The sequence below is a fragment of the Medicago sativa genome, chromosome 3 (assembly GCF_051527215.1).
Source record: "Medicago sativa cultivar Bolivia chromosome 3, Bolivia_mono, whole genome shotgun sequence".
NCBI classification, from domain to species: domain Eukaryota; kingdom Viridiplantae; phylum Streptophyta; class Magnoliopsida; order Fabales; family Fabaceae; genus Medicago; species Medicago sativa.
This window is the reverse complement of record NC_140751.1, coordinates 26,193,210-26,218,303: the sequence shown is the minus strand read 5'-3', so window position 1 is coordinate 26,218,303 and position 25,094 is coordinate 26,193,210. Positions and strand designations below refer to the sequence as shown.

At 33.2% G+C, this 25,094-nt stretch overlaps 1 protein-coding gene and 1 long non-coding RNA gene across 2 annotated transcripts; one reads left to right on the top strand and one right to left on the bottom strand.

Annotated features, from left to right (window-relative positions):
• The first annotated feature begins 2,126 nt into the window (after positions 1 to 2,126).
• Positions 2,127 to 2,684, top strand: LOC146936739 (uncharacterized). Its single transcript, XM_085749277.1, has one exon. It carries the CDS (start codon positions 2,127 to 2,129, stop codon positions 2,682 to 2,684), a length of 558 nt encoding a protein of 185 aa, XP_085605403.1.
• An 11,157-nt stretch (positions 2,685 to 13,841) lies between these two features.
• LOC146936738 (uncharacterized) lies at positions 13,842 to 14,575 on the bottom strand. Its single transcript, XR_015033205.1, has 2 exons — positions 14,491 to 14,575; positions 13,842 to 14,342 (listed from the first exon to the last, which is right to left on the bottom strand). It is a non-coding gene; the product is annotated as an uncharacterized LOC146936738 (long non-coding RNA).
• Between the last annotated feature and the right edge of the window lie 10,519 nt (positions 14,576 to 25,094).

The following is a 25,094-nucleotide window of genomic DNA, read 5'->3' as shown; positions in this document are numbered from 1 at the left end:
TACAATGTTGTTTCTTTTAAATTGGTGAACGAGTCTCGTCGAAAGTTTTTGCCTCCAAACTTTGGAGGGGAAGATGTGAATTTGGGTGTGTTGAGGGATACTTTGTGTATCTCTGCCTGCAGCTGAGAGTTTTATAGTGTTTGGCTGATCAAGGAGTATGAAAATGAAGAGTCTTGGATTAAATTGTTTTGTGTTCCTTATCTGGAAGATCCTTCTTACTATCTTTATATCAAGCCAATATGGATTTCTGAAGATGACCAAGTGTTGATGGAATGTACATCCCTTTTGAAACCAAAAAAGTATTGTTTTGTATATGGTTTCAAAGATGGTACTTTTATTCCAAAGACTCCACTCATCAATGGTTGGATTACCCCCCACGTCTACCATGAGAGTTTGGTATCACCTTGTTTCTAAAGCAAGGATGTAGACGTGGTACTATGTGACTTGAACTTTAGACTCAATTTAAACTTATAAGTTAATTTTCCGTTTGTCATTTATTTTATGCTTGTTTTAATTACAGGTGACTATATTGTTCTTTGTTAATAAATTTCCAATTGTATAATTTCAATTTATGCCAATGTTCCGTTTATGTAATTTATTTTATGATAGTTATAATTACTGGTGACTTTATTTTCTTTTGCTAATTAATGGCCGATTGTATTTATAGCTGAAGAAATTCATATGCTATTCTCATTCATTAGATAGATAGAGTTGTCGATTCTCTCTTCATGCATTACATTTTATACAGTTCACAAATACTATTTAGCATTTAAATCAAGTCACTTGTATGTTTGAACCATATCATTATGAATGGGAAAATTCAAATTTATCATGTATTTGGTTCTTATTAAAAGTTTGGAAAGCTTTTATAGACATCAATGTGGTCACAATGCGTTTATAGAAGATAAAAAACTCGTTGGAGCGTTAAAAGAACCACATGGAATGTTTGAACTGCTATCCCCTGTAGTTTCTCAAGGCAGAAATAAAATGTGTGTTATATTTGATGCTAGAACTAAAATGTGAGCTTTTTTCCCTTGTCTTATAGATGATATTATAAGACCTAGATAATTTCTAATTCAAAGAGTTCGAAGTTGTGTGTCTGAACCCTTTTTACTGCTGTTGTATACATCAATCTATATGGGAACAGTCAACATGAACATGGAGTTTACTGAAGTAGTAACAAAGGCCTAGAACAACATTTCATGGATGTTTACTATCTCTAGTCATAGCATTGGTTGTTGTTTGTGTCTGTTCTTGTGAACAAGTAGTTTATTGTGTATATGTTTTCAACATATTTCTCATCCAATGGCTTTGTTTTTTGTAAACATTTTTTTATGTTTAGGATGAGTTGGCTGGGATGAATACTATGACTTAACTTTTCTTGAGCGTAGTTAATCATCAATCACATTTATTTTTATTATAGGAATCATCAATCACATTTATAAGGAGCAGAGAGTAAATTGTTCCATTAAAAATTTATTTATTTCTTTCTGGCAGTTTCGAATTTCTTCATTACACAGGTCTGTGGTACTCCGTACTCATAATTTATTTCCGAAGATTCAGTTCCATATGATGGTGAATCACAAACAATTTTGAGGAAAGCTCAAGTTTACTGGGCTTCCCACTGTTGATCACCCACCTAAAGCTTGTGGCAGGGGTCAGGGGTGTGAGATATCAGTTACTACTTGTAGTTCTTTTCTTGTAGTGTGCTATATTAGCTAGTTTAGTTAGTTGTATTGTACTTCACTTGTTAGTTCCCGCTCTATAAGTACAGTGACAGGTGTTGCTGAATTGTTTGCTTCGCGTACTTGCTCAGCAAGTCTTTTGGTTACTTGGTGACTCGGCTATTCATAGTAACCAAGTCAAAACATTTTTATGTTTCTTCAGGTGCATTTGTTACAGTAGCAGGCACTATTGTGGCTTGTATTTTTATATTTGGTCAGGACCATCCCCATTTTCTCCATATTTTAGTTGTGACTGTTGCCTAAATAAATTGGTCTTATCTATGCTTCAAGAAAAGAGGTTGTATAATTGTCTCCATCTGCTGTTTCTGCAAGAAGTCTGAAGATTCTTCCCTCCATCTTTTCCTTAGGTGCGCTATCACTGGGCAACTTTGGCTTTGGCTCATGAAGGGTACTGATCACATTCTTGATCTCTCATCCATAAATTCTCTTCTTATGAGCAGTACTGCTATCGATAGTAAAATGGTGAAGCATTTGATGAATTCTGCTATTGTTCACATTATTTGGAGTATATGGATTGAAAGAAATAACAGGTGCTTCTCCAACAAGCACTGCTCTATGAGTACTCTTTTTCATACTATCCTTACTGAAGTCAAGCTTAATTTTGATCTGTCTATTGTCAAGGGATCAGCTGCTATGACTGAATTTAAGGTGGCTAGGTTCTTTGGTATAGCCTTGAAGACTAGAAGGCTCACTCACACTCAGGAAGTAAGCTGGACACCTCCTCCTTCTGGTTGTATCAAGTTGAACTGTGATGGATCATCATTTGGGAGCCCTCCTTCTGGTTCTATTAGAGTGGTGCTTAGAAACTCCTCTTCTGTTTGTTTAGGTGCCTTCGCCCAAAATATTGGGTATGGTACCCCTTTAGAGGCTGAATTCAGCGCCTGTATGTTTGCTTTGGAAGAAGCTGCTAGCTTACATCTTCAGAATGTCTGGGTTTAGACTGATTCCTTAAGGGTTGTTAAAGATTTCAATAAGCAAGATGGGGCCCCCTGGAGGATGCAGGCCAGATGCCATAATTGTATGGACAATTTTTGTCAAATGCTGATGACTGAGTTATACAGTGTAGAAATTAATATTTACAATTACAGATGGCTAATACTTAACTCTTGCAGCATAATTTCTATTTCCCATGATTTACAGCTAAATTATGTGCCTATTAATGAACTGAAGAAAGAGTACCAACATTGGAAGGAACTAATAAAGATAACAAATAGTACATCAGATGTGCATTTTATACTTGATACTTTTCTGCATAAATTTTACTATCCTAGTTAATATGCATATGCTAGAGCATTAATGTTGGTTGCGAAATTTTTGTGCCAATGGTTAATAGCAATTCACCCATGTATTTAAGACATTTCCCATAGTAAAGAATTTTTGTTATTAGATTGCAGTCCTAATAAGACCTTCCTCAAAAAATTTCAGTCCTATCAAGACCAATAGATGATCAAGATAAATAGGAAAGAAACTCCAAACAGGCAAGACAGGTCAGGTGGTTATGCTTTTCGATATCATAGTTGAAACTAGACTCCAGATTATCTTGATTATCATACTTTCTGATATTAAAGGTATGCCAAGCCATGTTTTAATATCAAAGCATGATTCAATCTAGTTACTTTTCTTTTCTGCACATAATGGTTAGAATGAAAGTGTTAAGAATCAAAGTATAGAATTCATTGGTGTTAACTTTGTCAAATACTTTAGGAGATGCACTATCATATTAGTAGACACCTATTGGTCTGTCATATCAAATTCCAAGAGTAACACCTAAGGGAATGATTCCTAAAAATTTCCCATGTTGAAAAAAGAATGCGAACAAAAGATACTATTAAGAATGTTTACAGAACAGAACTGTTAGATATAAAAATGATTACAGCTGCACAATTTGAGGTCAAATGGTTTTAATATACTAAGTTCTAGTAGGAAATGAAGTGCTTAGATATTCAATTGGATCCCTTTTTAGAAATCAACCATGCTATTTAGGACGAATATTGAGAGTTTCTGTGGGATCTCATTGTATTATCAGTGGTATGTTCTCTTGCAGTCTCTGCTCTTTTCTGTTATGCAATTTCTGACCTTGGAAGAAGTTTTTGAAGGCCTAAGAAAATCACTTGGATAACAATATAATGCTCAAGCATGGTTTTTTTTACCTATTACCTAGATATGGATTTCTTTTTTTCCCTGTGAGAAAACAATATAATTCTCATCCATACAACGGAAATTACCTCATATGGTGACCAACTTTTTTCTGATTAAAAACATGTTTACACATTATCTGAAAGTAACTTATTATTTTCGTGAGTTCATGCTTTGAGATTTGAAGTTTAAGTTATGTATTAATCACATATGAGTGAAAAATAATTTTTTACCGTAAATCTTGAATTTTTCATGACAGACGAGAGTCTAAAATGAATGCAGGTATTTTATGAGTGTTCATCTATTACCTAATTTTATAAATGAATGCAAGTACCAAAATTATCTATCAATAACATTTGACAAAATTGTCCAGGCTTAATTTTATAAGCAATTGTACGTTAGAAAATGAAAAGATGAGGATGCTTCGAATGACGCCGTGATTTTTATCTAATTTATAGGCTTGTTGCAGATCTGGGGATTTGTTCTTGTTCACTGTGATAAATGATGACACAAAAAAGAGGGCTCACGTGCATCTCTTACGAATTAGAAACTGTGGTGCTGGCTTGATATGTATAAAGTTTTTTATTCTATTTGTTTGAAGTTATGAAGCAAGCATGTAATAGTTTTTAGTGACGCTTTGATGATTGAAGAAGATAAGGTCTTCTCCAAGGTTGCGTATGCAAAGTCATAGTAGTATGTTTTGCTCTTTCCTTTCTCTCATTGGTCTGTAATGTCATACGTTTTTTAAAACTGTTGTTATATATAAGGTCGTGTAATAATTTGTACATATGATATTTGTTGTATGCATCTAATATCTACAGTGGTTGAATCTCAAATTTTGGATATAACTAGCACAAAACAGTGATTACTTCTTGTCAGTCCAGTTCATATACTTCTAAATTATGGTCCACGGCTGTAATCACAGATGCATCAGTTGCATTTGTCCTTAATGTATGACACAAAAAGGAAACCCAAACACACTTCCCAAAATGTATGGTTTCTTCTATTTTGTAGTTGAATTTTGAAGTAGTCACTACACCATTTATTGTCTCTGGCAACACTTTTTTTGGGGACGTGTAAAAATTGTCCCCTAAAAGTCTCTAAGGCAACGATTTATGAGCGTTGCCAAAAATATTTTTGCAACCCCTGATAAACGTCCCCTAAAATACTTTTGGGGACGATTTTGGAGCGTTGCACTCTTATTTCTTTGGTGACAACCATTAATTGTCCCCTTAGATACTTTTGGGGACGATTTTGGAGCGTTGCACTATTTTTTCTTTGGTGACAAACATTAATTGTCCCCTTAGATACTTTTGGGGACAATTATAGATTGGGCGAGTTTTAGCATGGGGCAATTGTCAAATTGCCCCATCTTAGATCAATTTTGTTTTATTTGCTATTACTTGTACACATTGTATTTTATATTCTAATTCATAGCCCTATTCAATTATAATTTGACACAAATTAATTTACTTGAATACGTTATTTTTTAATCTCCTGTTTAAAAATCCAATACATCCAGCCCATTCTCAATAATTTTTTTAATTTGAAAACATAGACATGGCGTAAATATATATTTACTACATTATTTATAAAGAAATAAATTTAGTTTGTATCTAACTTTGTAATATTAATCCCTTCAACAAAACTTTGTAATATTAATTAGGGTTTAAAAATAAATTTGTCCCTATTAATATGAAGAATTTTATTTTCAGTTCTTATAAAAAAAATGACATGTTTTTGTCCCTCTAAAAAAATTCAGCATGCAGTTTTAATTTTAATTTAATGATTAATAAAAATTTTGATCTCTATAAATATGGCTAATTTTGTTTTTAGTTCTTCTAAAAAAGTGACATGTTTTTGTCCCTTCAAAATATTTTACTCTCCATCAAATTAAAATTAAAACTGATATATTATAATTAAATAGGGGTAAAAATTGGAATATAAAAATGAAGGGACTAATAACAAATAAAACAAAACAGATCTAAGATGGGGAATGTAATATCCCGCCTGTCAGTATCAGAATATTACCAGTCGATCGTATCAGAGGAATAAAGTTTATGGAAATTAAGTTTAATGGAAAATATTTATTATGTGGTGTCAGCTTAATACGAGTTAAGTATCAGAGACGGATGTAACACGTTTAAGGCAAGGGCAAAATTGTAATTGCACGAAAAGGGATATTTATATGTTATGGGCAAGAAAATATCTCATTTTCCTTATCCATTCTCTTTCTAAAATGTTGGTAAAGACATTCTCCTCTTTCCCTCTCTTCTCTCACGCCATCCTTTCTTCACCTCTCCACCAAACTTTCCTCAAACTTCATTCTCACATGAAAAGCTTTCAAGCTATGTTCCTTCATGGTCTCTAAAGCATGTGGAAGCTTGGATTTGGTTTGATTTCTCTATTTCTCCTCTCCTTCATGAAGCTAGGGTTTGTTGTTAGTGATGAATTTAGTTTTGCATCAAAAACAAGATAAGTATTTGTATCGTCTCCACAGGGATTAGTGCGACATCACGGATATTTCAACATCAAATATCATTCTAAGTAAAAAGGGTGATTGTTTGTTTGAATTTACAACTATGTTAACTAAATGCAAAAAGTAAAAGATGAGATTAATAAGGATTGAAACTTGTTAGGAGTAGCGTTCCTTAACCAAGCGTCACACGTAAACTAATGATCCATACGAATTCTAGCTTTATAAACAACATTATCACAATCAATTCTAAACTACCCTTCGTGTCCAAAGTGATATAATTACTTCTAAGTTATCGTTTAAACATTCGTGTCCAAATCCCTTAAACGATAACAAAGTCGATCGGATAACTTAATCGACCGTGTCCAGCCTGATTAAGCATCCGAAAGCATTAAACATTGTTGCCTCAAATGACATAAAAAAGCGTCCCCTTTTCCAAAGGTATAGGCGACGCTTTGATAAACTGTGCCCAAAGAGCATGAAAAAGCGTCCCTTTAGACAATAGGCGACGCTCGAATAGGAGACGCCTGAAAAACGTCCCCTATTCTTTTTGGCAACGATTTTCATAGTTTTGGCTACGATTTTTAACTGTTGCTGAAGAGGATAAATGGTGTAGTGAGTTTAAATTCCATTCATTAGCTGTTATGAAACCAAACATGTATAATGATTCCAAAACAATTGCTACTAATACTACTTTCATCAATATTAATGATGGCGGTCTCTTTCATAAACTGATGCTAAGTTTCGACTCTAATAAAAAGACTTGGGAAACCATTCAAAAGCTCTTACTAGTTTTCTCCTTCGAATTAGGTAACAACCACGGAAAGAATTTTATGAAGAGGGAAAGTTTCATGATCAATGTATTGTGAATTCCTTACCCTCCATGCCCACTCTTTGTATTAAGTCACACAGATTCATCTTTGAGAAAGTAAATTGTCAATCTTTTGAAAGAAGATAGTGTTGTAATTTTTGTGTTTTTAGAGTGTTTCAAAATTCACTTAGGAACATTGCGTTTCTACAACTCCCACATAGGAAAGTCAAGAGAGTTTTGAGTCTTTATATATTAGAGTTCTACATCTTTGTTTAGATGAGTGAGAAAAGACTTTGTAACTGTGTCTTTCAAAATAATTTACAAAGGCTTTTCTTTGTTTATCTTTTGGTTGGATTTTTAAATTAATTTACTATTTTAACCTTAAACTTAATTAAATATACGAAAATGTTTGTTTTTACAATTGTATAGAACGACGAAAGATAGCAATAAATCTAAGCCCCTTAATTTATCTCAAACTGGCTCATGTATTTTGCTCCATGCATCGTATTATTATTTTTGTTTGTTTTAGCAATTCAATGTAATTGTAGCGTTTCTTGCCAATTACTTTCATAAAAAATAGACCAGGTCTTAAATATATGACAGCAACATCATAAGCTGTTCTGTCAGTTCTGAGGGCAGGGGGTGTGTTGGGTGTCCCCGTGCATTCCTTTGACGCGTTCCGCTTCAGTTTTGGGCTTTGGTGAGAGGGAATGAGTAATTAAGATGAGTTAATGTTAATAAGTTAGATTGGAATAAGAATCATGTTTGTATGAAAGGTTTTAAGTGTGGAAATTGAGTTAAAAGACTAAAACGCAAATAGCTATTACTATAAGGCTATTACTATAAGTTGCTATTACTATAAGGCTATTACTATAAGTTGCTATTCTTTATCTTTATTATTGAAATTGAAATGTTAAATTACTATAAGTTGCTATTCTTTATCTTTATTATTGAAATTGAAATGTTAAATTATCTTTATTATTGAAATTGAAATGTTAAATTGTTAAATTGAAATCGAAATGTTAAATTATCTTTATTATTGAAATTGAAATGTTAAATTGTTAAATGAAATTGAAATCTTATTGAAATTGAAATGTTAAATTGTTAAATTGAAATTGAAATGTTAAATTATCTTTATTATTGAAATTGAAATGTTAAATTGTTAAATGAAATCTAAGTTGCTATTCTTTATCTTTATTATTGAAATTGAAATGTTAAATTATCTTTATTATTGAAATTGAAATGTTAAATTGTTAAATGAAATCTTAAATTGTTAAATTAAATATTGTTATGTTTGTTAAATTTTAAATTAAATATTGTTATGTTTGTTAAATTAAATATGAAATTGAAATGTTAAATTGTTAAATGAAATCTTAAATTGTTAAATTAAATATTGTTATGTTTGTTAAATTAAATAATTCATTTAATCATTATTAGAAATTGTTTTTTTAGTCTCTAAGTTTTAATCATTATAAGAAATTGTTTTCTTAGTCTCTAAGTTTGTCTAAAATATTTTGGAACGCAATAAAATATTTTGGAACGCAATCTGAAATATTTTGATACACAATTTGAAATACTTTGGTATATATGCAATCTAATATATTTTGGTACTTGATATGAAATATATTTTGGTATTCAATAATATATTTTTGTCTTCTATTTGAGACATTTCTGTACTAGATTTAACATGTGAATTACTTGGTCCTAAAGTTTCTCACATATTAGTTGTGAATCTTCTCTATAAGTAGAGAGTTTACATAGTGCACTCCACACAACGAAAAGTACTCAGAAACTTCGAATCATTTTCTTCTCTTTCCCGCTTTTTAACTTGTGTTGACGAGTACTTTTTCTCTTCTTCTACTAATTCTCGAGTCAGGGTGTTAGTTCTCAAATGGTTATCAACAGTGTAGTAGGTAAACGCATAGGCGTGTTTACCTACTACACTGTAGATAGGCGTGTTTCTTCTACTCTTTTGAACTATGCTTTTTTATCCTATAGACGTGTTTTATCCTGTAGGAGGTTGATAGTCTATCTTGAACGAGTTTTGGTGGTGCCGCAAAAGGTCTTAAAGAGAACGATTTGATCGTGATTCAACCCTATAATCTCTTTGGTGGTAAAAATCTTTTTTAAGGTATTTTTCTAAATCCTTAAACAACAATAACTATTGTATTCGTTGTAAGCTCTGATCAATCATTTAAACCATTAAGTAAGTTTATGCTCATGCTCTGATCAATCATTATTTTATTCAAACTACACTCATACGTTGTAATCCACGTCAAAATCCCATTCGCCAAAAACAAAGGTAGACACATACACAATTTTATATTGTAGACACTTGAGCAAATTTTCTATACCATCCCCTTCAACGAATATTATTTTAGTCAACGATCCTGTGTTGATACTCATATTCTAGAAAAATATAACAAATTTAAGAAATGCTCTATGTGCAACTACATTATTAGCTAGTCATACTAATTATTTTGATATACAGTCTTGTGTTGATACTCATATTACTAATGAAATGTTATAAGTATCTTTCTTTAAAAAAAAACAAATATTCTTTTGTTAACATAATTTTAATAGTTTATGAAAATAACTTAATTTTTATGAGTACGTTAAGAAAGACTAAACAAACAATTTTTATTATTGTGAGACAAATTATCTTTTATTTAACATGATTTCAAATAGTTTTTCCTTTCTAAGATTTGATAAATTCCTACTGAGTTATATATTGACCATACTACCCTAATTATTTCAGATTTTCGGGGTGAAGATGGACTTTTAGTAATCATGCCATCTACTAATGTTTGTAGAGATATTATAGACATGTAAAATTTTAGATCAATATAGTAATGGCTAACAGCATAGAGATTAGATGCAGATTTTCCTGATTTATAAGAAAAACTGAAAAGAGTAGGCGTTAATGAAATCACTGTTCAACCTTGAGCATATCAGGTTCGGACAAGACAGGTAATTGATGCAATTATTGTTGTATGCGTCTTTTGAAAAAGTCCACTTCACGTGTTTAACTTATAAGTGCATATTCTGCTAGGTGAGGCGAAAATCATGTGTCTACTACCTGTCTGATTCCCCTCCTATAAATTATGTTTTCCCAATGGTGTGAGAACCAATTTTTCTTCGTGTGGAAGTCAGGCATTTAAAATGTTTGTGATTTCCATGTTTACCCTGTTATCCTGGTTGTTTTACAGTTCTATTTCTCCATGTTTTGAATTCTGCACTAGGTGAAATTGTCGTTTGTGTTATTTTGCTATTGTGGGCATGTTTATATATATTTTTTTTGGTTTAATTGTGTACAGGGTAAAGAATTCCTTTTGTGTACAGGGAGGAATATATCCAATAACCTGATCATACAGTAGAGAATGTAGCACTAATAAGAGCTGATGCAGAAATTGGTTCACATGAATGCTAAAATAGGTCTTTCAAAACTGACATGTCCATAGTTGGAGATCAGGCTTTGTTCAATAGACATCATATTGTTCTTGATGAGTTGTGTTTGAAAGAAGTGGCAGAACAAGAAAATACGGTGATGATGTGAAGTCTATCGAGGCTGATATATCATTGCCATCTGTGTTTCACACTTTGAAGCATACAAACACTAGACACCAAAATGCTGACACGTAGATAGGATACACTATTTAGGAATATTGAAGTAATTAAATGCCATCACACGTGTCGCTGTTATGTTGATGTCCGACACTCACATGGTGTCGGTTCTAGGGGTGTTCGCGGTGCGGTTTTGATCGGTTTTGAGGCAAACTGTCAACCGATCCAAAATAAAAATCGCATGCGGTTCGGCTCGGATTGGATGAGTATTCTAAAAAAAATCGAACCGAACCGATCCAAATATATGTGGTTTAATTTGGATCGGTTTTTAGATATCCAAAATACAAAATATATTTTTTTATTTACTCTTTTTTGAAGAATATAATTTTTTTATTAATATTAATATTACACAAACACGGTAAAATAATAGGTTTAATGCAATATATAATACTAATAAAAGAATAAGTAAGTATTAATATTTATTTTTGCAGTTCGCTTCGGTTTGGTTCGGTTTTGAAAAAGTGATCCGAAATCCGATCCGATCTTAACTGTTTTTACAAAACAACATCCAAACGCATCCAAATATATTTGGTTTTTTGCGGTTTTCGGTTTATTTCGATCGGTTTGGATTTGAACACCCCTAGTCGGTTCTGCATAGCTTCCATGAATGATTGAGATGGTTTACACTGTACAGTTAGAGTGCTGCAATTTCTAGAGCATAAAACATTTGCAGCAATGTGGTTGTCTCAAGCTTTGTTAGGATGGTGTGCTAGACTTGCTCAAATGTTTATGCTGACAATAGGCTTAAGCCCAATACTCAGATTCAATCCATCATAAGCAAGAGCTACGAATGTCATAATCATTCGACAACCTACACCTCTATAAAAGAGTACTTTACAAAGTCTTCAAAGGTATAATATCTTCTATCTCTAACCATTTTTCTAGCTCAAACACTGACTGGAGTGTCGAAGTGTCTGCAGATACATCACCCCTCATTATTTCAAGCACTCAGAGAACAACTAGCTCACCGCACCAAACATCTTTCTAATCAACTAGTCAAATCGGATGAGGTATGTCCAATTTCAATATGGTATCAGAGCCTCCCCCATGATCCTTTGACCTACCTGCGATCAGGTTACAGTTATCAGACCACCAAACATTTTATATCCACACACCAAGTCCAATAATATTGGGCGTGAGGGGTGTGTTGAAGAGTCTCACATCGGATAAAAGTTGTTATGAACATGTGTTTGTTGGTGTAATCCCTAGAGGCCAATTATTTATAAGAACTTGGTACTTGTATCGAATATTTATTTAATAAAGGCATTTCTTTTTATGTTTATGGTTTTAAAGTGATAAAATCTTTAGAATAGGTAGTTTGTTTAATTGGAACATTAAGTATGACTTAATCGTGAGACAACATTAAACACAAGGACAATATTATTAAAACACATGTAGTCAAGTTTTAGTATGAAGATGGATATCTTTAAAGGATGGAGACTATTATGTGGGTAGACTGATAATCTTATCTCACGGGTCATGGATAAGGATTTATCAAGTATTAACATACATAAAAATATTAAGCGTAATATTCAAGAGTAATATTATGAGTGGTAGTATTTATATTGAATTGACCCACCATGAGAATGCTACATAGAACATTATGTGGTAGTCACAAGTCATTCTCATAGTGATAAGTGGTGTATTTCACCGTTTGACCAAAAACCATTGTGTACCCTAGATGTAAGAGTCAGGTACTTTGTTGTTGGACAAACATCATCCGTAACTGGATGATCATAAAGTTGGTTGATGGGTCCTCGACAAATCATCCTAAGGGACACAAGTGACCAAGATGAAATTTTCCCCTCCTACATAACTGGAGATATGTCTAAGGGACCAATATTAAACCGGACAAGGGGGACATATTATGCATTGTGTTGTATATATACATGAGGGTAAAAGGATAATTATACATAAGATCATTATCACATAAAGTTTTTTCAGGCCACGTGACATTCTCGTCACTTGGGTAGCAGTGATGTGTTGCTACATATTGCTCCATGATTATAATTTTAAATATGTGATTTAATATTATTGTCAACATTACGAGAAACCTACAAGGTCACACATAAAAGAACATTTGAACGAGAGAAGTAAGTGAGGTTCTATAAATAGCAAATTTGCGAATGGGTTATTGGGCTTATACAAGCCCAATAGCACTGACTTGATATGCACACAAAGAGGTTCTATAAATAGTATAGAAGCAATAATGCACTGAAAAACCTGATACCACTTCAGGAACCATAGATTTCTAAAACCCTAAATCGCCCTCTCTCTCTATCTCTCTCTCTCTCTCTCTCTCTCTCTAAGTCTTCATCTTTTAGCAGCTAGCATTGTGCATGGAGGGGACTGCTCATGTTGACTGGGTAGTGGCGTTGCCGATTATGTGGTGCTCGTGATCAATCAGAAAATATGACTGCAAAGGAACTGCATTACAAGAGGTATAACTTTGATCCCTTATCTTGTTCATTCGTAAGGATCCATTTCAAGGGAAATATTTTGTTTTTACTCGTTGTGTTTATTCTGTTATAATGTACGATTCTCTTTAGTGTTTATAAGTTGGGGTAATATTCACCCCAAAAACTAATTATGTGGGATTGTGTTAGGTCGTCCAACCACAATTTCTATGAATTCATATTTGGTGATAGATTTCAAAACATTTGGCTCATTGGAAAACTAATTAGCATTGTAGGTGTACATTGGTGATTTTTTTTAAAACTTTAGTACAGGAATGTCCTTCGCTTTTTCTAACAAATCTACAATTTTGGTCTTCTTATTTTTAATTTCACAAATTAATACCTCTAATTTTTAAAATTTAGACATTTGGTCTACCAATCAATGCGACTCTTAGTTTTGATTAAGTAGAAAATAGATGTGAGATGTGGCATTTAATGTATGCTTAAGCGGATTTGTCAAAAAAAAGTATGCTTAAGTGGAAGCAATGTCACAATTTATGCAACTTAACATTAGATCATTACTGGTTTGTAGTAATGTTCGATATTTTCATAACCCTTAACAGCAAACAATGTCTAAAAGGCAATTCGAAATATTAACATGTAAAAGAAATATAAATTGCAATTTGAGAAAAATTACAAATGTAACAGTATTATGACACATATATATAATCACAGGCTTAGAAGTAACAAAACTGTTTTGTAAACTTAACTATTACAGATATTATAATGAGCGGTATGGTGGAAAAGAAAATGTGATATCCCTGAATTGGAGTTCATGGGGATATTATAATTGGATTTCATTATCATTATTTTAGAGAGCTAATAAATCACTAAAAAGTTCTTGAAATAATAAAAAGGAAAAAAAACAATTTATTGGGTGGCAAGAAAATAACTAAATGACAGCTCGTGGAACATTGTAGCAGAGCATTTGTGTGCTATCTTGGGTCTGAAACTAAATGAAGAATCATGGGAGCACATGATATCTTCACCACCTTATATAACAACGATTGCAATATCCATTCTTACACCCCGAATCATAATCAGGGGGCACATATGTTGTGGACAATCAGAATCAGTATTACATGGATAAGGCCCTGTAACAAAAAAAGACAGAATAAAAAGTGTAACTAAAATGGGATAATGTATTGTGTGGAAAATAGAGAAGAAAATTTTAAATGGTTAAAAATGGTTTATATCCAGCCTTCGTTGCAACCAAAAATAGGGAAACAAAGATAATCATACAACAAACAAAATTGGCAATTTTAGCCATATTCCCCTCCTTTTTTTCTTCTTCGTAATATATGTATTTATCACATTTTAATTTATAAAGCTCATCTTCTTCTTAACATTATAAATATTTAAAAATATTCATGTGTTGTGTTTGTCTCTTCAGCATACTGAAAAAAGGTCACACAAAAAAAAACTTTTTAAATTTATATATATATATATATATATATATATATATATATATATATATATTACAATGTTCTTTTATATGTTTATAATATATTAACATATTAATATATGGGTTTTGCTAGGAGACAACTTTTATGAAGGTGTCTTTTCGCAAGTTATTCAATGAGCATTTGCTAAAAGACACCAACTAATTTTTATGAAAGTGTCTTTTAGCAAAGTTATAACTAAAAAGTGGAAATCGCACCTTGAGGAGTGACTTGCTAAAAGACACCTTCATGGGTGGCTTCTAACAAAACCCTTAATATATTAGTTATCACTATATAATTTATAAAGATCATCTTCTTCTTGACATTATAAATATTAAAAAATATTCATGCGTAGTATTTGTTTGTTAGGCATACTAAAGAAAGAGTTAACACAAAAATTTATTCTTAATATTATATGAAGAAGAAGTCATCCTTGAATATTAAAAAATTCTTTTGAAAATTTTAATAGAACACGTCATCTGCAAGTTTTACTCCTTGAATATCTCGATAGGAGGCTTTAGACATGTCTTTAATTTGATAGCATGATGAGACAAGTTAATTTTTTTTTTGATGTCTGGGGTTCGAACCCCAGACCTTGCATATATTATGCATTGTCCTTAGAGCTAAGCTTACAGGGACAAACAAGTTAATTTATTAATATGATGGAATATGCTGTTTGATTTGCTAACTTAATTGATTTTACGAGTTTGTAACAAATTCATGAATTCACGCAATCAACCATTAACGGTCTTGGGATTTGTTAAAAACTAGTCTTGGAATTAAAGAGATCGCTCAAAGTACAAGTAGTCTGTCAAATAGATACAAAATCAGGCATCAACCGATACCCAAACAAAACAAAGTGTCCGACCGCCACTGCTGACAACCGTACAGAAAAGAGGCATTATTAGCCCTCAACCACCCGTAAGAATTAAACTTTACCTTTTCCATAAGATTTGTAATGGAAGTATAAACATTATTAAAAATTCTATTATTACGTTCTTTCCATGTGAGCCAAACACAAAAAAGCCACAGTAATGGAAGGAATGATCTACGACTCCTCGAGCCACCTAAATAGTTGGTAAAATGAGTGTTGAGGCTATGGTGATCAACACCTGAAAAGCCAAGCCACATACAAACCTGCTGCCATAGAGAACCGAAAATTTCACAATTAATAAACAAATGTTAGCGCTTTCAACGTGACTGCAACCCGCCACTCAAGAAATATGATCAGCATCTATTATACCACGGTCAAGGAGGTTGATTTTTCTTGGCAACTTGTCATGAAGCAACCGCCAAGCTAAGATAAAAACCTTTAAGGGAACCTGAGGATGCCAAATAAGAGTCTCTTAATCCCCCATCGAAGAGGAAGAATGAGTAGTGAGCAACTGATATCATGAACGCACCGAATAACCCCCCACAATGTCGGGGTGCCATTGCCAGTGATCTGAAACACTAGACAGCAAAGTAACATTAGCAAGTAAGATCCTACACTCCGCTACCAACTCCTCCTCCCATGCCCACAACCTCCTCCTCCCCTACCATGCCTCACCCCCCTCATCCCAACCTAGAGAGAACATATATAGTCGCCAATGTAAGCGACTTGTTCTCTGCTAACTCAAGAAACCGACTGACACGCTGACAGAAAGGAACCTCCCCTAACCATCGATCATACCAAAAACAAGAGTTTCTGTAATGTCCTCCTTTTATTTAATTATTTTTATAAAGTTAGAATCTATTTATCTGATTTATTTATATATATGAGGTGTTAATATTTTATTATGTGGCATTATTCTGTTATTTATTAGAATATGAGAATTATTAGTGTAAGTAGAATTGGAGGTTAGAATAGAAAGAAGAATAAGTTATTGGGCCTAAATATATTTAGGAAGAGTGATTAGTATTATAAATAAGGAAGCTTATGTTAGAAAGAGTTTTTACGTTAAACCGCTTTTTGGAGAAAGAGGAGAACTCAGAGAGGGAGAGAACCCTAGGAACGAAGAACGCTACTTTTGATTTCGGAAAAACAATCTAAGGTAAGGGTGGGACTGTCTTTCATTGATCTTAAGTCTGTAAATCATGGGATTACATCGAACATGTTTGGGGATTAGTTTTTGAGAGATTGAAGAATTAGGGTTTGAGTGAGATTGAGGATTAATTGATGAAAAGTTATTAGATTGATGTAGAGACTGTAAATAGACCTTAGATAATCCCAATGATGATTATCAGAAGTAGTTGTGAAGTTAAAACCATGTGATTAGATGAGATGTCGGTGAGTTTAAGAATTAGGGTTTTGAGGTTGTTACAGATTGTTGATAGTATAGAAGTTTGTTAAAACTATGTATAGATGATTTACATTTCATAGATTAATCCTATAACAATATTCTAATCAGGATTTTGGATTTGGGTAGATGAATTCGGATTTTTCGTGTGAAATATTGATGTTAAGCGTTTTTGCAAATAAGTGATTAAGTGAGGTTTTGGAAAACAATTTTTGAGTGGTTTAAACTTGAATTTTTCTGTAGAATATGATAGAGCTTAGTGTCAGGAGCGCGTAGGCGAAACTGTCATCAAAAACGGATTAACGGTTTAGGTTTTACGCACGAAAACGTGAAAGGTAGAAAATCTGATGTTGTCTGTCGAACTATGAACGTGCCACGATGGAAGCCCAACGTGCCACAATTTTTCCAGAAACGAAACCTTTTTTAGGCTGTCCAAACGTGCCACGATGGTACCTCAACGTGCCACGATGAAGTGTTGACTTAGACTAATTTTTTACCTATTTTTATGTCTCTAAAGGGTTCCTAAGATGTATAGCAAGGCCCCAAATCAATAACCTTAAATGAGAGAGATTGTAATTAAGGGATATAGATTGTGATTAATGTGATATTGATAAATATGCTTTATGTGATTCTTTTTGATGATTAAGTTGATGTGAATTATCCCTATTGATGATATGATATTCAAGCACTGTTATATGCTGCATTTGTTGTTGATTGTTTCTGTTGAACCTTGATTAAGTTGATGTGAATATCCCTATCGATGATATGATATTCACACGATTGGTGAGGGCTTGATGCCCTGGAATGCTTAGTCATTCACACGATTGGTGAGGGCTTGATGCCCTGAAGAGCCTATTTACGCTCATATATGTTGGTTGGGGGCTTGATTCCCTAAAGAGCCTATTTACGCTCATATATGTTGGGAGCTTGATGCTCTATATTGATACCATATGCATTTGCATTATCAAGATGTCTAAGATGATTTAAGATGATTTAAGATGTTAAGATGTCAAGTTGTCGAGTTGTTAAGATGTAAGATATCAAGTTGTCAAGTTGTTAAGATGTTAAGATGATTTGAGATGTTAAGAGTTGCATAGTCGAGTTGAGTCGCATTGTCGAGTCAAGTGATGTTTGATTATGATTTAATGATGATGTTTGATTATGATTTGATGATTATGATTTAATGATGATGTTTGATTATGATTTGATGATTATGAGTTATGATATGATGTTATGTGATTTATGATAAGATGCTACATGTTTACTAATGATGATATATATGATGTTATGATTAATATGGATGCTATGTGATGATTGTTTGTGACTATTATTTGATGAAACGTGATGATTGTTGTGATTAATATTGATGCTATGTGATGATTGTTTGTGACTATTATTTGATGACATGTGATGATGTTTTTATGATTAATAATTGAGGTTATTTGATGACGTTTATGAATGTATATTTGAAGAGGTATGAACACGTTTTTAATTGTATTTATGATGATATAAGATGATGTTTTATGATTACATTTATGAAGATGTATGATGATGTTTGTGATTGTATTTTCTTGATGTATACTGAAGTTTATGACTAATGTAGGAAGATTAATGATACTAGTTAAAGAAGTTTAAATTGTTAGATATAATTAATGAATTATATGAAGCTTAAGTCGTTAAATGTAATTAATGAGTTACCTGCTTAATATTATTGTTTGAGAAATCTCACCCCTTCTGCTTGAAAATGTTGCCCTTCGTATGGGTAACTTGCAGGTAATCAAGATTAGGTGTGGTCGTGAGTGGACTCCTCACAGTGTGTCCTTAGGTGCTCTGATACGTAACGGGATGGGATCATGTCTTTACTTTCTATTCCTTACATATTGCTTATGGATTTTTATGAATAAATGTTGAACAATACTTATGAGATTTTGATTGTTAAAAAAAAAGACTTATGATATTTTTATGATGAGGCCTGCGTGCCAAAGACTTTTTATTGATGTTGAACTAATTCCGCTGCGAGTTTTTGAAATACTTATGTTGATTGATTTTTGAAGGATAAATTGTTATTTAACCAGTTTATGAATTTTTAAGAAGTGTAGCATTCTGTTTAAAGTTGTTAAACTCTGATTTTAATTAAGAAATTTTTATGTTGGGAAAACGGGGTGTTACAATTGGTATCAAAGCAGGTCGGTCCGTCCGGCCAAGTAGATGAGTCATTGTGTCGTGTCATCATGTTTTCTAGATAGTAGTTATGTTTTATTATGTGATCATGTTTAACTGACTAATTTTGATGTGGTTTTGTGTCTTCTTTGAAGATGCAATAACTAAATTTATTTTATCTTGTGCTTTGAATTTCGAGGACGAAATTCTTTCAAGTTGGGGAGAGTTGTAATGCCCTCCTTTTATTTAATTATTTTTATTAAGTTAGAATCTATTTATGTGATTTATTTATATATATGAGGTGTTAATATTTTATTATGTGGCATTATTCTATTATTTATTAGAATATGAGAATTATTAGTGTAAGTAGAATTGGAGGTTAGAATAGAAAGAAGAATAAGTTATTGGGCCTAAATAGATTTAGGAAGAGTGATTAGTATTATAAATAAGGAAGCTTAGGTTAAAAAGAGTTTTTACGTTAAACCGCTTTTTGGAGAAAGAGGAGAAAGAGGAGAACTCAGAGAGGGAGAGAACCCTAGGAACGAAGAACGCTACTTTTGATTTCGGAAAAACAATCTAAGGTAAGGTGGGACTATCTTTCACTAATATTAAGTCTGTAAATCATGGGATTACATCTAACATGTTTGGGGATTAGTTTTTGAGAGATTGAAGAATTAGGGTTTGAGTGAGATTGAGGATTAATTGATGAAAAGTTATTAGATTGATGTTGAGACTGTAAATAAACCTTAGATAATCCCTATGATGATTATCAGAAGTAGTTGTTAAGTTAAAACCATGTGATTAGATGAGATGTCGGTGAGTTTAAGAATTAGGGTTTTGAGGTTGTTACAGATTGTTGATAGTATAGAAGTTTGTTAAAACTATGTATAGATGATTTACATTTCATAGATTAATCCTATAACAATGTTCTAATCAGGATTTTGGATTTGGGTAGATGAATTCGGATTTTTCGAGTGAAATATTGATGTTAAGCGTTTTTGCAAATAAGTGATTAAGTGAGGTTTTGGAAAACAATTTTTGAGTGGTTTAAACTTGAATTTTTCTGTAGAATATAATAGAGCTTAGTGTCAGGAACTTGAATTTTCTGAAAAAAGACTTATGAGATTTTTATGATGAGGCCTGCGTGCCAAAGACTTTTTATTGATGTTGAACTAATTCCGCTGCGAGTTTTTGAAATACTTATGTTGATTGATTTTTGAAGGATAAATTGTTATTTAACCAGTTTATGAATTTTTAAGAAGTGTAGCATTCCGTTTAAAGTTGTTAAACTCTGATTTTAATTAAGAAACTTTTATGTTAGGAAAACGGGGTGTTACAGTTTCTGGCCCATCTCCCACCTTTCACAACACCATCTCTGAAAACCATCCCACCCCCTCCTCACTTACACCATCTCTAATCTTACCCACCTCCCTCCACCAATAAGAACCACTCCAGTCCCCAACCTCCAACCTCTTCACCATACCTAGCAGCCAACACCCGATACCAAAAACCACCTCTATTAACTAACATCGTCCAACACCACTTTCCTAACATAGATAAATTAAACTCCGTCAACTATGTAAACGCCAACCCTCCATACATGATCCTCACCCCCCCCCCCCCCCCCCCCCCCCTCCCCCCAAAAAAAAAAATTAAATAAAGACTCAATGGAAGATATAGTACCTGACGGACCTTTGAAGTAAGAAAGAGCATAGACAAGCAGAAAGGTCAGGACAGATTTTAACAGTGTCAAGAAGTTGTTGGAACAAAATGTGTTTAACATTACCCTTTGAGTTCTGATGATAACAAGGTATTAAAAATTGTCAATTGGATATGCTAATATTTGTTCAAGTGTGCAGGATCATAGACAAAAATTTAGTGTCTTTAAATACATAGGTTTTGAAGAACAAATGAGAGCAATGGAATGTAAAAGGAAGCTTGTGTTGCAAGAAAAGAGGTTCTGAAGACAAGAGGTCCTGAAGCCGACGACATCAGAAGCACCCTCCTCAGAAGTTGTTCACTAGAAGCTGAAGTCATCAAAGGTTCTGAAGACCATCAGAAGCTGAAGTTTCAGAAACTGAAGACTGGAAGCTTCAAAGTTTGTTAAATGATGTTATTATCAAGCCTATCATTGCAGAAGAATAGAAGCCTGGAGCAATGGCTAAATCAGAGGAATTATGAAGGCATTGGATGCTTATTCTTAGGAGAACGTTGGAAAAGGACAATAGTACAATTGTACAACCACTATCTCCACTACTCTGTTTTGTGTATGCAATAGTACAAGAACAACAGTTGTGACTACGCTGGTATTCCTCTATTCTTGGAATGGATTTGAAATTGTTCCTTCAAAGGACAATAACCAAATCAAGCAACAGATCATTGGTGATTTGATCAAGCTTCAAACGACTCTTTTTGATGTGCTGGCAATCAACAACGTCTATTTCATACCTCTATATAAAGGAGTGAAGGCTTGAAGATTTCCAAGAGACTCACAACAATTTTACAAGTGCCAAAACTCTCCTGAAATTGTTTCACATTAAAGTTCACTTAGAATTTCTTATCAACTTTCATATCTTAGAAATTCTAGAGTCTTAAGAGTCTGTATCTGATTTGTATTGTGAACACCACTGATTGTATATCAAGTGTTCAACCTCAAACACTTTTATTTGCAATTCTTTTGCAGTTGTGCTTGAGCATAGGAAGTCTCTTGATTTTGTTCTTGAGCATAGGAAATCTCTTGCAGTTGTGCTTGAGTAGTTTGAAGTCTCTTGCTAGTTTTAGTAGTGAGCAGTGTAATCAAATATTGATTTTAGTGAACTCTCCTTGGAAGTGCAAGGGGGACATGACTACTTCCGGTTTGTGGAAGGAACCTGTATAATTGTTTGTGTCTTTCTTCTTTCTCTACACTCTTTACTTATCCGCTGCACTTAGATTCTGAACCTTACCTCAGAAGTTGAACTCTATCAGGTTCTGAATAGTAACTTCAGTTTAGGAGAAGAAGAAGAAACCACAATTCACCCCCCCCCCCCCCCCGCCCCCCTCTTGTGTTTTTTTCACCTTCAAGTGGTATCTAGAGCTTTGATCTGTTGTGTTAACACTTAACAGTGTAAGAGAGAAAGATCTGAGAAAAACATGGCTGAAGAAATTCCTGCAAGAAACAATGTTGTTTCATATGATTATGGTAAAGTCTAACTCTGGCAAAGCTGCAAAGTTCAATGGAGATCCTGAAGAATTCTCTTGGTTGAAAACCAACATGTACAGTTACATCATGAGTTTAGATGAAGAACTGTGGGATATTCTTGAAGAAGGTGTTGGTGACTTGGTCCTTGATGAAGAAAGAGCTGTTGTTGATAGAAAGAAACATACTCCTGCTCAGAAGAAGCTTTACAAGAAGCATCACAAGATGAGAGGAATCCTTGTTGCTTCTATACCTCGCACAGAGTACATGAAGATGAGTGACAAATCCACTGCAAAGGCAATGTTTGCTTGACTATGTGCAAACTTTGAAGGCAACAAGAAGGTTAGAGAGGGAAAGAGTCTTATGCTTGTTCATCAGTATGAGTTGTTCAAGACTGAATGGACCTTATGACTGAATGGACCTTTATCAATACTGACTAGAGAAGGTACCTGTTACAAACTTTTTTGGATCTGTAATGAAAACAATACACACTCATTCAGCCTACATGTTTTAATTTTAGAGAAGACTTAGTATATTGTAAATTTAGCCATTTAAGAGTTTACATAAATCAATGTTATAAGAATAAAAAGTTAAGAATTGAAGGTAGCGGCTCATTGAAGGAGATTTAGCTTCTTTTCCTCTGCAAACCCTTGTCATAAACATAAATAATATATTGATTCTTTATCCATCTTTACTTATTTAATTAAACGTATGTTAGAAAATTGAAAAACCACTGTGAAAAACCTCATGTTGAATATCCTTCATCAGTGCCAATAGAGATGTAAGGTTTTCTCTATATTGCACATGTCTTTATTGTAAAATTTTCTTTAATGTAATTGTATCTATTTATATACTTCCAACATAACATTTTAAACTGCATGTTTATTTCCCACTTGTATGAGTTGATTTTTTTGTCTTATTAACATATTTTTTCTGATTATTGGACAAAGCACTCTAAGATTTTGCAATCTTTTCTATGTTCCTCTCTTTTTTATTTTTCCTACTTATTAAATATGTCAAGGGACATCATGACTCTTAATCAAATTTATATTGTCCTGAAGAATTGTAAAGGCTAAGCTAAAAGAGTACCATTATTCTCTTAGAGAGTGGCTGTTGAACCCTCTTGTTTGTTTCGGCACTGAGATTTGAGTTTGGCGGGGTAGCGGTCGGGTTGTTATCTTTAGAAAGTGGGACTGTTTTGAGCCACTATATTTCTAATAAAAACATTAATCTAACTGGTTAGATTAATCTAGGCGTTGTTGTTTTGTCAAAAAATAATAATAATAAGAGGAATGCTATCTACCATCGCCCAAACAGTCGCTTTTGACTACTCTCCCAACCATTGGGCCACGTGATTGACTTTTTACAATAAATTAAATCTGTTAACCGGCTTACTGGCTCTATAGGTTTAGAAACACCAGTTCTTTGTAAAATAAAATAAAAATAAAAAACTATTGTTCTGCAACCAAATGGGTTCAAGGAGACAGACTTTTCTTTCTCTTTCTCAAACACAGTACTAGATCTGAAAGTCACACATCTTAAGAAGAAGATCCCATAGCAGCATATAGAAGAACCTCATCTTAAGGGGCTTTTTGTTTTCAATATTCTCTTATGTGTACCTGGCCCATTGACTTTGCCATCTCAAATGCCCCAATTACAAGCTCTCTATTGTTCTTCAGATTGAAGAGTGAAGTGGTAACGTTAGGAGGAAATGGTAATTTGCAATTACAAATTGAAAAATTGGATTCATATTTATCGGCATGAGAGAATGAATTTATTGAGGATTGATTGTTTATGGCAGTAATTTGACCTTAAATGCATTTAAGAAATCTGGGAAAAGATTTGTTTTTTAGTTGATTTAGATGCTGAACTTGAAGGTCTCCTGCTCAAACACAAACACCTCACGACCTCCTGCTTCTTTATTATATAATATGGGTTCTTTCATCTTTGAATATTTAAAAAATGAGTTCTTTTATATTGAAAAAAAAGTCTCTTTCAGAAGCAAAAGTTATCTCCCTCTTCTTCACTTACAATGATTTTGCCGTGCTGATCTCGATGATGAAGGCGGTTGCCGCCGCTTTGTTGTAAACAGCGATTTGGGTGTCCAGGAATTGAATGAGTGGAGAAGAAAGTTAATTAAAATAATTTTTAATATCAATTACATTAAATACAACCGGTTGCCTGTTACAACAAATTTTCATAAGAAAGACGTGGACCAATAGAAAAGCAGGTGTTCAAAAGCGCTTGAGAGAGCGACTGCAGCTAGCATTGCTCTAATAATAATAATCTAGATATTGTTGTTTTGTGATCATTCAATTTTAGCACATATGCAGTCGTCTGACAAATTGGATTTCGTGCAGTTTCGGTGCCTAATAGTTCTCTTTTTTGTTAGTTTACTCATTTGAACCTCTAATAAGGCATGGTTGTTTCTTGTAGTTTTTGTGTTTAATCCTAACAAGTATGAAACTCTGAAATGTTGAAGCTATGATACTGCAAGATGTTGGAATGGTTTGATCCATTGTCTTATGAAGGTAGAACTTTTGATTTATACGTCTCTTTTGGAGAACAAATATCCTCAACTTACAATGAGATTGAAATTGAAGAATATTTGTAATCACAATTGTTGAATCATTACAAATATCTACTTTAATAGTTGTGTACTGTCAAAAGCATAACGAGTATACTAATTTTTCATATGAATCAATCATCACAGTTTTCACAAGGACTTGAAAATTCTGTTTTCCACAGTAGTACGATTCAACTTAAATACTACACCAAGGTCCAAGC

Coding starts and splice junctions, on each gene's coding strand:
- LOC146936739 (XM_085749277.1), top strand. CDS start 2,127: ATGAAGGGTACTGATCACATTCTTGATCTCTCATCCATAAATTCTCTT.